The following is a 12,500-nucleotide window of genomic DNA, read 5'->3' on the forward strand; positions in this document are numbered from 1 at the left end:
AATTATATATATATATATATATATATATATATATATATATATATTAAAGAAAAAAGGAATAATTATCTCAGATTATCAATTAAGTATGCTTTATCATCGGCTTATCAAGTTCCAGAGATAAATTCATCAAATGTAACAAGAAATGATTAAAATGATTGAATTTCTTTTCAACGAACGTACAACTGTACAAATAATTTAAAAAAAAAAAAAAAAAAAAAAAAAAAAGAAAAAAAAAAAAGAAAAAAAAAGAAAGAAAAGAAACATTAGCGACTATAAATATCTCGTTTTTATTGTAAATAAAAAAAATTGTTTGCAATCATCGATAAATCTTTACGCCATCTTACCCATCAATTATTAAAGATAATAATAATAATAATAATAATTTTTTATCCAAAATAGAAAAGAAAAAAAAAAAGGAATGAATTTTCAAATAATCGGATAAATAATAATTATTAAAGATAACAATGGAGAATAAAAAATTCTTCATTTTTATTAACGACGATAAATAATTTTCATTCATCGACGAATTTTATGATGCTATTCTTTTTGGATTAAATATTAAAATAAGATAATTTTTTGACGCGGAATAAAGAAAATACAAATGTAAGAATGAATTCCTTTTAAACTGAAAGTTACAACTGTACAAATAATTTCCAAGGTATACAATAGATGATGAAGTATTTTTAATTACTATAAAATTGCGAACTATATTTCAATCGCCTATAAATTTGATTGACATTAAAAGAAAAGAACAAAAGAATGAATTTTTTTTTTCTCGGCGAACGTAAAACTATTGAATAATTTCCAAAGTAAACAATACATACATACATACATACATACATACATTATATATATATATATATATATATATATATATATATATATAAGATTATATATATAATTTTTATTTCATTGAACATACAAATGGATAAATAATGATCAAAGGAAAAAAATATAGACAATAAGTCATTTTTAATTTCTATAAAAAGAAAAGAATAATTTGTTCCACGAAATAAAAAAAAAAAAGGAAATAAATGAATTTCATCTTAATGAATATACAACAATTAGACAAATAGTAGAAATATATAAATAAATAAATAAATAAATAAATAAATAAATAAATAAAGGATAAAACATTTTCCATTTTCATAAAAGGCTTCATTTTGATCGGGTACGAACTTTCATTCTTATCCTTTCATCAAATATTTGAAAAAAGACAACAATCCGTTGCACGAAATGAAAAGTAAAAAATAAATAAAAGTTATGAATTTGGTTTCAACAAGTGTACAACCATGCAAATAATTTACGAAAGTAAACAAATAAACGACGGAACATTTTCAATTTCAATATAAAACCTTCAATTTCGTTCGTAACGAATAACCCAAAAAAATAAAAATAAAAGAAAAAAAAAAAAATTCCCCTTTGAAGAAGCGTAAGACAGTTAAAAAAAAAAGAAAAAAAAAAAGAAAAAAAAAAGAAAGAAAAATAAATAAATAAAACAAATTCTATTCACGTATATGCAATTATCTACATTTAAATGAGACGTTAATTATTATGTATATTTCAAATCTCTTGTATCGTATCTTTCTTTTCTTTCCTTCTTTTTTTTTTTTTTCTTCTATCCAACGCAACACTTACGTCTTTTGCTTCCCAGCTGACGTAAGAACTTGCAGAACTTTTTGTAAGCGCCATTGGCCTCCTTGCCGTTCAATTCTACGCCATTTTTCGTCCTCTCGTGTCTCTGCCCGGAAGGACAAAGTTTCGGATACCTCCACTGTTGGCACGGCTCCGACCAATCAAGTGTGCTCGCTGGAGCCATTTTCTTTTTCTCTTTTTAATTCCTATTTCTCTCTATCTATTTCTCTCTCTCTCTCTTTCTCTCTTTCTCACTCTTGCGTGCGCGCTGATGCACGAGTAAGACAATATTTTTTATCGCAGATTCTTACTGAAGTAAAAAAAATTTAATCTTCTTGCATAAAAAAATTCCTCACATCAATATCTCTATCTTTTAATAATTAAAGAAATCCTCTTTACGTTCATATTATTTTATCTTAGATTAAAGTACGTAGAATTAAAATGACACTTATGTTTTTATTTATTTATGTGTTTATTTATGTATTTATTTATTTATTTATTTATTTTTTCGTCATCTCGTCCTTGAACACTAGACGTTTTTCAACACTAGAAGAGGACACCCGACAACAACGTCGAAGACGATAACGAAAACGAAAACGAAAACGAAGATGGCGATGACAAGATATTCCACATTCAAAAAGTAGAAAAACACACTGTGTGCGTGTGTGTGTATGTGTTCCGTTTTTTTTTTTTTTTTTTTTTTTTTTTTTTTAATTACGTTAGATAATCTTTTACGATTGATTCCTGGATCACCCTCACACGCCCACTCGTCTCGATAATCGTAAAATTTCGATTACGTTTATTATTATTATTATTATTATTATTATTATTATTATTATTATTATTATTATTATTATTATTATTATTCTTTTTTTTTGTTTTCTTCCTTTTTGATAACGTAATCACAGTGTTTTCGATATCTTCTTTCTACATCTTCTTTTTTACTATTTCTTCTTCTTCTTATTTAAACATTAATGATGACGATCGTTGAGCGAAGGAAAGTCTGCAAAGATCTAAGCTCCTGGCTTTTGATTTCCTGTTTCTTCCTTCTCTCTCTCTCTCTCTCTTTCTCCCTCTCTCTTTCTCCCTCTCTTTTTCTTTCTCTCTCTCTCTCTCTTTCTCTTTCTGTTTCTCTCTTTCTCTCTTTGAAAAATTCCTTTTTAAGAAACGATGTATCATCAGCAATCAATCTTCTTACGTCGAAGTATACAACGAATCCAAAAGAACAACTATTACATATTTATATATGTATTTAAATATATATATATGTATATGTATATATATACATATATAAAAGAAAGAACAAAAAAAAAAAAAGAAAAAAGAAATAATAATAATAACAACAACAACAACAACAAAATTGTCGATGAAAAACGAAAGACACTAAAAGTCGAAGAATTCACAGTGTTTCGTGTGTATGTATATATATATATATATATATATATATATATATATGCGTGTGTATGTGTATATATATATTTATATGTATATAGTTATATATAAATAAATAAAAATAAATTAGTTAAAAGAAAAAAAGAAAAGGATAGAAAGATAAAAAAAGAAGAAAGAAAAGATAATAATCCGACGTTATTTTTCTCTCTTTTTTTTTTTTTTGCGCGAGGCGTTCGACGACGAATATACGCCGTTGGTGATTCGTGCCGCCTCGACACGCGACTAAAGGACCGAACGAGCTCGCGGATCAACGTGACTGTTGGTGGGTGGGAGGAGGAGAGGGGGATAGGTAGGGAAGAACGAGAGAGAGAGAGAGAAAGAGAGGATAAGGGTGGGGATAGAATGGTAGAGATCCACAGTCATGGTGATCCAAGAACATCGATCGAGTAGTGATTTATAGTATCGTTTTCTTTCTTTATAAATCCTACGTTCTCCTTTTTTTTTCCTTTTCTTTTTCTTTTTCTTTATTTTTCTCTTGTTTTATTTCATTTTATTTTCTATCGTTTATACAAGACGAGATGCTTAAAGATTTATTGCCACTGTCGTTGTTGCTGTTATTATTATTATTATTATTATTATTATTATTATTATTATTATTATTATTATTATTATTATTATTATTATTATTATTATTACTATTTTATCGTGAAGCATTAGTCATTTCTCTTTGATACTTTTGGCAAATTTTCAAAAATTTATATTTCTGAAAATATGAAGATTTTGAAATGGACGGAGTTAGAATAAGAATGAACGAGGAGTAATTGCAATAGACGAATTGTTAAGATATTACGTCATGGTGTTCACTGAGACAGAGAAATCCTCGAAATTATTTATTTATTTATTTTTTTTCAGACATGATTAATACAAATACGATAATAATTTTATAAATAATCATTGAAAAAAAATCGTAGTCATTAAATGAATATTCGAATTTTTTTTATTTTTCCATATATGTAATTAATAAAAATATGATAATTATTTTTAAAATAAATGACCTTGATTATGTTACTCTTTAGCAATCGATATTTGATCAAACGATTGTACACGTGCCAGATTTATATATATATATATATATATATCTGTGTGTGTTAGATTAGAACAGCAGAAAGAATACATAGAGATGATCGGTTTTAAATTCTTAAGTAGATAGCGGCCTAAACGAAACATAGCTTTAGATAGAAGAAAAACTAGATACGTTGAACAAGAGTCGACATTAATCGGCCTGACAAACTCGATAAAGATCGAAAGACTCAAAGAAACGGGTGTTCCACTTTCCCATACGTTCATCGTTCACGCCCGACCACCATTATGATGATTATTATACGCTATTATTAGTCTAATCGTCATCCTTTCTCGTTACTACACGTTTAATATCGCTTCGAGATATGATAAAAAAAAAAAAAAAGAAAGAAAGAAAGAAAGAAAAAAGAAAAAAAAAGTACAGTGGGAATAAGACAGGCAGATAAACAGGCAGAGATTATTGCAATCAGAAAGATAGCTAGATATAAAGGTATTCTAAGTCAAACAGATAGTCAGACAGACAGACAGACAGACAGACAGACAAACAGACAGTAAAACAGATAGTTACACAAATTTTTTAATAGACAGAGAGATAGTCAGACAAATTGTCGGATGGACAATTAGACGGATGGCTAGATAGATTATTGGATAGACAATTAGATAGTTAGCTAGATAAATATAGAGACAAATAGACAGACAAATGGACGGACGGACGACAGGACAGACGAACAAACGGACAGACAGATAGATAGGCAGACAGAAAGACAGACAAACGGACGGACAGACAGACAGACAGACAGACAAACGGACAAATAATAGCTTATCGGATAAATAGACAGTCCATAAAGGACAGATAAATTATTGGACAGACAGTCAGTTGGACAGACAGAAAGATTATCAAATAAATAGTCAGACAATCAGACAATCAGACATGTAGATAAACAGTCAGATAGGAAGACTGGCAGATAGAAAGTCAAATAAATTGTTATATAGATAACTAGATAAATAAATAGATAGATAAAGAGAGAGAGAGAGAGAGAGAGAGAGAGAGAGAAATATATTTAATTAAAAAACAATCAGACAATTTGGATAGATAGAAAGTTGGATCTTCGATAAAGCAGTTGAGCAATTAGTCAGATAGAAAGTCAGATAGTCAACAAGAAAGATTGATAGACGGAAAGTTAGATAAATAGTCAGATAAATAGTTGAATAAACAGTTATGTAAGCACCTAGTCAGACAGAAAATCAGAAAAATAGTCACATAGAAAGAAATTGATAGATGAAAAATTATATAGTCAAACAGTCTGACAGACAGTCAGAAGGTAAGAAAGAAAGAAAGAAAGACAGACAGACAGATTGACAGATAGAAAGTTAGAATGACAGAAAGTCAGATAAATGTACAGGTAGATAGAAGGTCAGATAATCAGACAAACAGACAAACAGACAAACAGACAGACAGAAAGTTAGAAAAACAGACAGACAGGCAGACAGATACAAAGTCAGAAAAACAGACAGACAGAAAGTCAGAAAAACAGACAGATTGACACAAAGACAGAAAACCAGACAGACAGACAGAAAGTCAGAGAAACAGACAGATAGACACAAAGTCAGAAAACCAGACAGACAGACAGAAAGTCAGAGAAACAGACAAACAGACAGAAAGTCAGAAAGACAGACAGACAGACAGAAAGTCAAAATGATAGGCAGATAGATAGACAGATAGAAAACCAGAAAAACAGACAGATAGACAGACAGAGAGACGGATAGAGATAGATGAATAAAAAGAAATAGATATATAGATAGATAGATAAATAGAGAAAGAGAGAGAGAGAGAGAGAGAGAATAAAGCTAAAGTACAAAACATTCCGTAATTTATTAAACGAGTTCGAGAAAGCATTTCGATATCGTTTCTTCTTTTCGTGTTATAAATACCGTGTTAGAGAGCAACCGCTATATTTAGACGCAATAAGGAGATAACTGTTCTTAGAGTATACGCGCTCGGACTTACGTATGTAGAAATTCCTACGAACGGAGATACAGAAACGAAATTTTTAATATATACCAATCGTCTCTTATCGTCAAATATGTGAGAGTAAATATAGTTTTTTTGTTTCTTTCTGTTTAACTTTATTGGTCATCTTTTTTCTTTTTTCTTTTTTTTTTTTTAATTAATGGTAAGCATACAACTATTTTGTTAAATAAATGATCCACTCGTGTATATATATATATATATACTAGGATCGGGATTTCTAATAAAATATTATTACGTAATATTATATTAATTGTCAATATTAATAATTTATCTGCATGACGTTTGAGAATTGATTTATTTATGAATATACTCGATTACCGTCCATTTGAAATTTTTCACTATTTACAAGATATATTATACAAAAATTATTATATTTGCAAATATTTAGATACAAAATGCCAACGGATTTTATATTAATAATATTTTTCTTTTTCTTTCTTTCGTTCTTTAACTTATATAACAAATACATACTGAGTGTCGGAAATATTTGTAATTTTCGGAAACAAATATATATATATATATATATATATATATATATATTTTCTTTTTCTTTCTTTCTTGCTTTCTTTTTTCCTTCTTCTTTTTTTATTTATTTATTTTTTTTCTTTTTTAATCTATATCATTACAACGATTCACAAGAATTAAAAATAATTCTTGTTATATAAAAATAATCCTAGAAAAGCAAGATCTATTGCATTCTTTCTTAGAAACGGGGAAAAATAAAGAGAGAGAATAAAAAAAAAAAGAAAAAAAAGAAGAAAAAAGAAATAAAGGAAATCATTATCAAATGATTCATTTTTCTATTCTCGATCAGATTTCTATCTAATTGAAATAATTCATAAGAATTGTTAGGATCGTTAGATGAAAAGAAAAATACAAAAAAGCAACAAAAAAAAAAGAAAAGAAAAAAATATAAAAAGAAAAGCATTGCATTTCGTCCTCCTCACAGCCTCCTCCTCCCCTCCCTCCTACACCCACCACTGTTATAATTCGATGACGATCTTGGATTTATTGCGTATCGAGATCGAGAAATGTATGTATGTTTGGCTGATGGATTAAATTTTATTTCTATTCTAGACGACGAAATATACAAACGTTCTTTAGACACGAAGAGAGACAGAGATTGAGAAAGTGTCAATAAATGAAATCAAAAGAGATGTGTAAAATTTGAAATGCAAATGAATTCGAAATATAAAACATTTTATTATCACAATCTATTATTAATGAAGTTATTTATCCTGTTCGACGTTATTTACGTGTATGTATATTTTTTTTTTTTATCGCAATTATTATTCAGAACGTTGCGATATTATGTTTTATACAATTATATTAATTATATTAATTAACAACATATATTAAAATAAAAAATAAATAAATTATAAAAAAAAAGAAAAAATGAAATAAATAAATAAATAAACAAGAAATAAAATATATAAAATATTGCATATATATATATATATGTATAATTAAATATATTATATTATATAGATATAATTAATAAATATACTGTAGGTATAATTATGTTATAGTAATATAAATTAGTACTGTCAAAGTAGTAAAAATTATTATAATAAATTATAATACATATGTCATACTAATTTATATTTTTATATCTATATCTATAAAATATTTACAGATATTACAGATATTACAGATATTATGTATTTATTAATACATAAAATATAAGTATATACTGATATTACTCTTTTATACATACCTATGATTATATATATATATATATATAATATAATATATATATTTATAATCATAAAAAAGATCTGTTTGTATTAAAATAATTTATTATTAGATTAACCATAATAATATAATATAATATAATTTATATAATTTATATATAATATCATATATTTGAATACGCACGTCTAATTAATAATATAGTAATATTCAATCCAATATTATACCAACACACATTCATTCACTCATTCACTCATTCACTCACTCACTCTCTTATTTTTTGAAAAGAACTAAAGACGAAAAAAAAAAATAAAATAAAGATAAAATAAAGAAAAAAAAGATAGATCAGACATACAGATGTCCTCTTAAAAACGATTCGATATATTATCGATTAATAAATACACGATAAAAATGCCAATCAAATAAATCGAATAAACGATATATCTATTAAAACAATGGACTCAAATATCCATCCCGATCTTTTTGATTCAATTCTGGACAAATGATACGATTTGATCTTACGACGGAGATAGTCTTCTATTAAAATTAAAGTTATGGCGCACAACACAAATACACACACACACACACACACACGAAGCAGACACACAGAGACACACATGCGAGATATACAGAACGCATGAATAAACACGTGTGTATGTGTATGTATATGTATGTGTGTGTGTGTGTGTGTGTGTATAATGATGCGAGGAAAGGAAACAACATACAATTGAATTATGATCCAGTGGTGCAGCTGATCAATTGATATAAATAGATCGGCCATATACATTGAACGGTTATTCCCATTTTACCGATAGTTTTCTCTTCTCGTGACTTGCAAGGACGTGCTTGGATTTGGCACTAAACCGACGGATGTTTGCCGAATAACACCATTATGAGGAAAACACGTTCCTATTTGGTTTGTAAAAAGATCATACCCCACCAGCCGTATTATTATACTTATGTCTCTTTTACAAGGTCGATTAAAAGATAACAAGTTCTATGAAGATAATTCCTATTTTTTATGATAATAATATTTCGGTACACACAAAGATATTTTTTTCTTTTATTTTTCGGTCGTAAATATTTTTATGAGACCATCTGATATTTTTTTTCTTCTTTTTCATTTTTCTCCTTTAATTTTTTTTTCTTTTTTTTTTTTTGTTTTTTTTTGTTTACTCTTTTTCTTTTCTTATTTTAATTTAAAATTCAAACCGATCATCATGAAAATAAATATTTAATTTGATTAATGTATTAACTTAAATAATAATATATTGTAGTTTTAATATTCGACAAAATAAATTATTTATGGACCGTCCTTTTATTTTTTTTTTTTTTTATTACATTATTAATTCTATATATTTTACATTATCATAATAAATATTATTATCGAAGTAAATATTTTTATTACGTCATCTGATATTTTTTTCTTCATCTAGGAATATAACAACAAACTGATTATAAAAATAAATCCCAATTAAATTAATTCTCGTTCAAATAAATCATCTGCTTTCCCTTTTTCTTTTTCTTTTTTTTTCTTTTTTCTCTTTTTTGATTATTTTCTTATTAATTAATCTTTTTTGTTGCACTCATTTCTTTTTTTCTTTAATTAAATAAATAATTCAATTTTTTTTTTACCTTTTGCGAAAAAATATCAATTTTAGTTTTTATTTTCATCTTATTCCACGTAGAAATTCCATTGGAATACGTAGATAGAAAATCTAAATGGAATTTCTACATGGTATAAGATGAAAAAAAAAAAAAAATAATAATAATAATAAAAAAGAAAAACAGATTGATCATACTTGATAATTAAATAACTTTCTAAAAGGTCCAAATATTTCAATTGCAATTATAACGCTTGAATATATTGACCTCAAATTTTCGATAATTAATTCCTAACATTTAGTTTTTCCTCTATAAATTGTATTCATTAACGTTTATTAATTATTAATCATAAATAGTAAAGTTATTAATATTCAATTTCCTAATATTGTAATTAGTAACATATGTGAATAGGATGAAAACATAAACGTATATATTAACGATTCCGGTAAACAGATTTTTATTATATTTATCTTAAAATTTTTATACGAAAAAAAAAGACAAAGAAAAAAAGAAAAAAAGAAGAAGAAGGAAAAAAGAATCTCTTTTGAATAAATTTATGATACTGCAAATACAAATTTCAACGGATTCGTTTCGCAGTAACTCGAAAAAGAAAAATATGTTTTATCTATTACATCGAGATCTCATGAAAATAACAAAATCGTTAGTGAGAAGATAAAGAAAGAGAGAAAGAGAGAGAAAGAGAGAGAGAGAGAAAGAGAGAGAGAGAGAGAGAGAGAGAGAGAGAGAGATAGATAGATACCGATCGTACGATGACACTATGTTCTACATCGTTTATCTATTATCATCATGTCGTAAAACTCTGTACTTTTGTTATCAGTTACAATAGAAATCCGTTTGATTTAAAATATGCTCATGGATGTGTACGATATAACAATGAAACTGTTCGTGAGATCTCGAAAACAAATAGGTTAAAGAAATATATGTATGTATATATGCATATATATATATATATATATATATATATATATATATATATATTTATACATACATGTACGTATTATTTGTTAGGTGTCACATGGAACTTGACACATTGTGTAAATCGATTAACCTTCAATGAATTTTTCAAATGATTAAGGAATGTATTCTTATATGATTCGTTTCTACGAAAAGTGTGTCATTTCAATTAAGCTTCAAAGTCATTAATCTTATGAAAATTTATTATTTATTTATTTATTCATTATTATTATTATTATTATTATTATTATTATTATTATTATTATTATTGTTATTGTTATTATATACTTTTTCAAGTTATATTATAATTATCGATAAAGGTCAATTTTATTTTTTATATTTTATATATAATATAAATTTTATTTAATGATATATAATATTTCATTTAGATATATAATATAATATATATATATATATATAATTTATATAATAAATATAAATAGGAAGACAGTATAGCAAACAAATAATAAATCAAAGAAAAATATTAGAGTAAGAAAGAAAGACAGGAAGAGAGAGAAAGAGAAAGAGAGAGAAAGAGAAAGAGAGAGAGAGAGAGAGAGAGAGAATTGTTCTTTAGTTTAGTCGAGTTCGTTCACACTATTCTAGATTTGGGATAATGTCGTCATCGGTATAGGTCGGTACGGTTCTGGCTCTTTTCCAGGTCTCCGATAGTAAGCTAAGATGAGGAGACAGAGAAAAAAAAAGAGTAAGAGAGATAGATATAGGGATGCAGATAGATAGAGAAATAGGGAGAGAAACATAGAAAGAGAGAGAAAGAGAGAGAGAAAGAGAGACAGACAGACAGAGAAAGAAAGGGAGAGAGAAATAGAGAGAGAAAGAGAAAGAGAAAGAGAGAGAGAGAGAGAGAGAAAGAGAGGGAGAGAGAAATAGAAAGAGAAAAAGAGGGAGAGAGAAATAGAGAGAGAAAGAGAAAGAGAGAGGGAGAGAGAAATAGAAAGAGAAAGGGAGGGAGAGAGAAATAGAGAGAGAGAAAGAGAAAGAGAGAAATAGAAAGAGAGAGATAAGGAGACACATACATATAGAAAACAAAAACGCACACATATTTCGTCTTCAAAGCGTATTTTCGAGATAATTAATCCGCATGCTCCGAATTAGCCTACATTGCACTACCTGCTAAGCTACAAAAGAGAGATCATCCTCCACGATATATGCTATTGAGCGTGAAAATTGCACTATGAAAGTGCGTAAAGGTAAGAAAGAAAGAAAGACAGAGATAGAGACATAAAGAGAAAGAAAGAAAGAAAGAGAGAGAGAGAGAGAGAGAGAGAGAGAGAGAGAGAGAGAGAGAGAGAGAAAACACAAAGAGATTCTACTTAAACGCTAATGATTCTTTCGCTCTAATTAATAATCGTTAATCAAGTCGTTTGTAAAACAAACGATAAGAAAAAAAAATAAATAAATAAAATGGAAAAGGGAGTGGGGAAAAAAAAATAATAAAAAAGTCAGATCATTCAAATATATTACTAAATTTATCGATATATTAAATATTAAATTATTATATATAATAATTAATATTATTTATTAATTATTAAATTACTAATTCACTTAATTACCTACACATAACATACGCGCACACATACATACACACATACACACATACACATGCTCACACCATTCATTGTCTATTTTATTGTTTTATTATTTCATAATGGATAATACAAATTTTTCTTTTTAAATTATTATCATTAAAAAAAAAAAAGAAAGAAAAAAAAATATATATATATATATATATATATATATATATATATATCTAAGGAATGAAAAATATTAGGAAAAAAAGAAAAAACAAAAGAAGAAAAAAAGAAGAAAGAAAGAAAGAAAAAACAAAAAGAGAGATTAGTTTTATTCAAGTTTATTTATCGAATAAATGTAAGGGCTATAATCTAGGCTTTGTTAGAACGGAAGTCGATTGTCGGTAAAGGTAACTCGGTGTTGTACTAACCCTTCCATGGCGAATAATCGATTCCACTATGCCCCATCGAACTTTTTGTTATCCATGAACGGTTTGTAGAGTGCTGTTACGTAAGAGCTTTAGGGATTATGCGGCATTTTTCCGGAAAACGAGCAC

General features: G+C 27.0%; 1 protein-coding gene across 8 annotated transcripts in view; it reads right to left on the reverse strand.

Annotated features, from left to right (window-relative positions):
• LOC118445604 (glycogen synthase kinase-3 beta) overlaps positions 1 to 12,500 on the reverse strand; it is an 83,732-nt gene that overhangs the window by 31,062 nt on the left and 40,170 nt on the right. For 3 of the 8 annotated variants that reach the window (XM_085662480.1, XM_085662482.1, XM_035875322.2), the window contains exon 1: positions 1,639 to 2,315. The exons of 3 other annotated variants lie outside the window; for them this stretch is intronic. In XM_085662480.1, the coding sequence (XP_085518606.1) occupies positions 1,639 to 1,819 (181 nt within the window). In that variant the 5' untranslated portion in view covers positions 1,820 to 2,315. Of the gene's footprint in view, positions 1 to 1,638; positions 2,318 to 12,500 lie in introns of those variants that run through there. 2 more of the 8 variants (XM_085662478.1, XM_085662479.1) reach the window with 2 other exon arrangements.

This window comes from Vespa mandarinia, chromosome 18 (genome assembly GCF_050613455.1).
Source record: "Vespa mandarinia isolate Hongniang chromosome 18, ASM5061345v1, whole genome shotgun sequence".
Classification (NCBI taxonomy): Eukaryota; Metazoa; Arthropoda; class Insecta; order Hymenoptera; family Vespidae; genus Vespa; species Vespa mandarinia.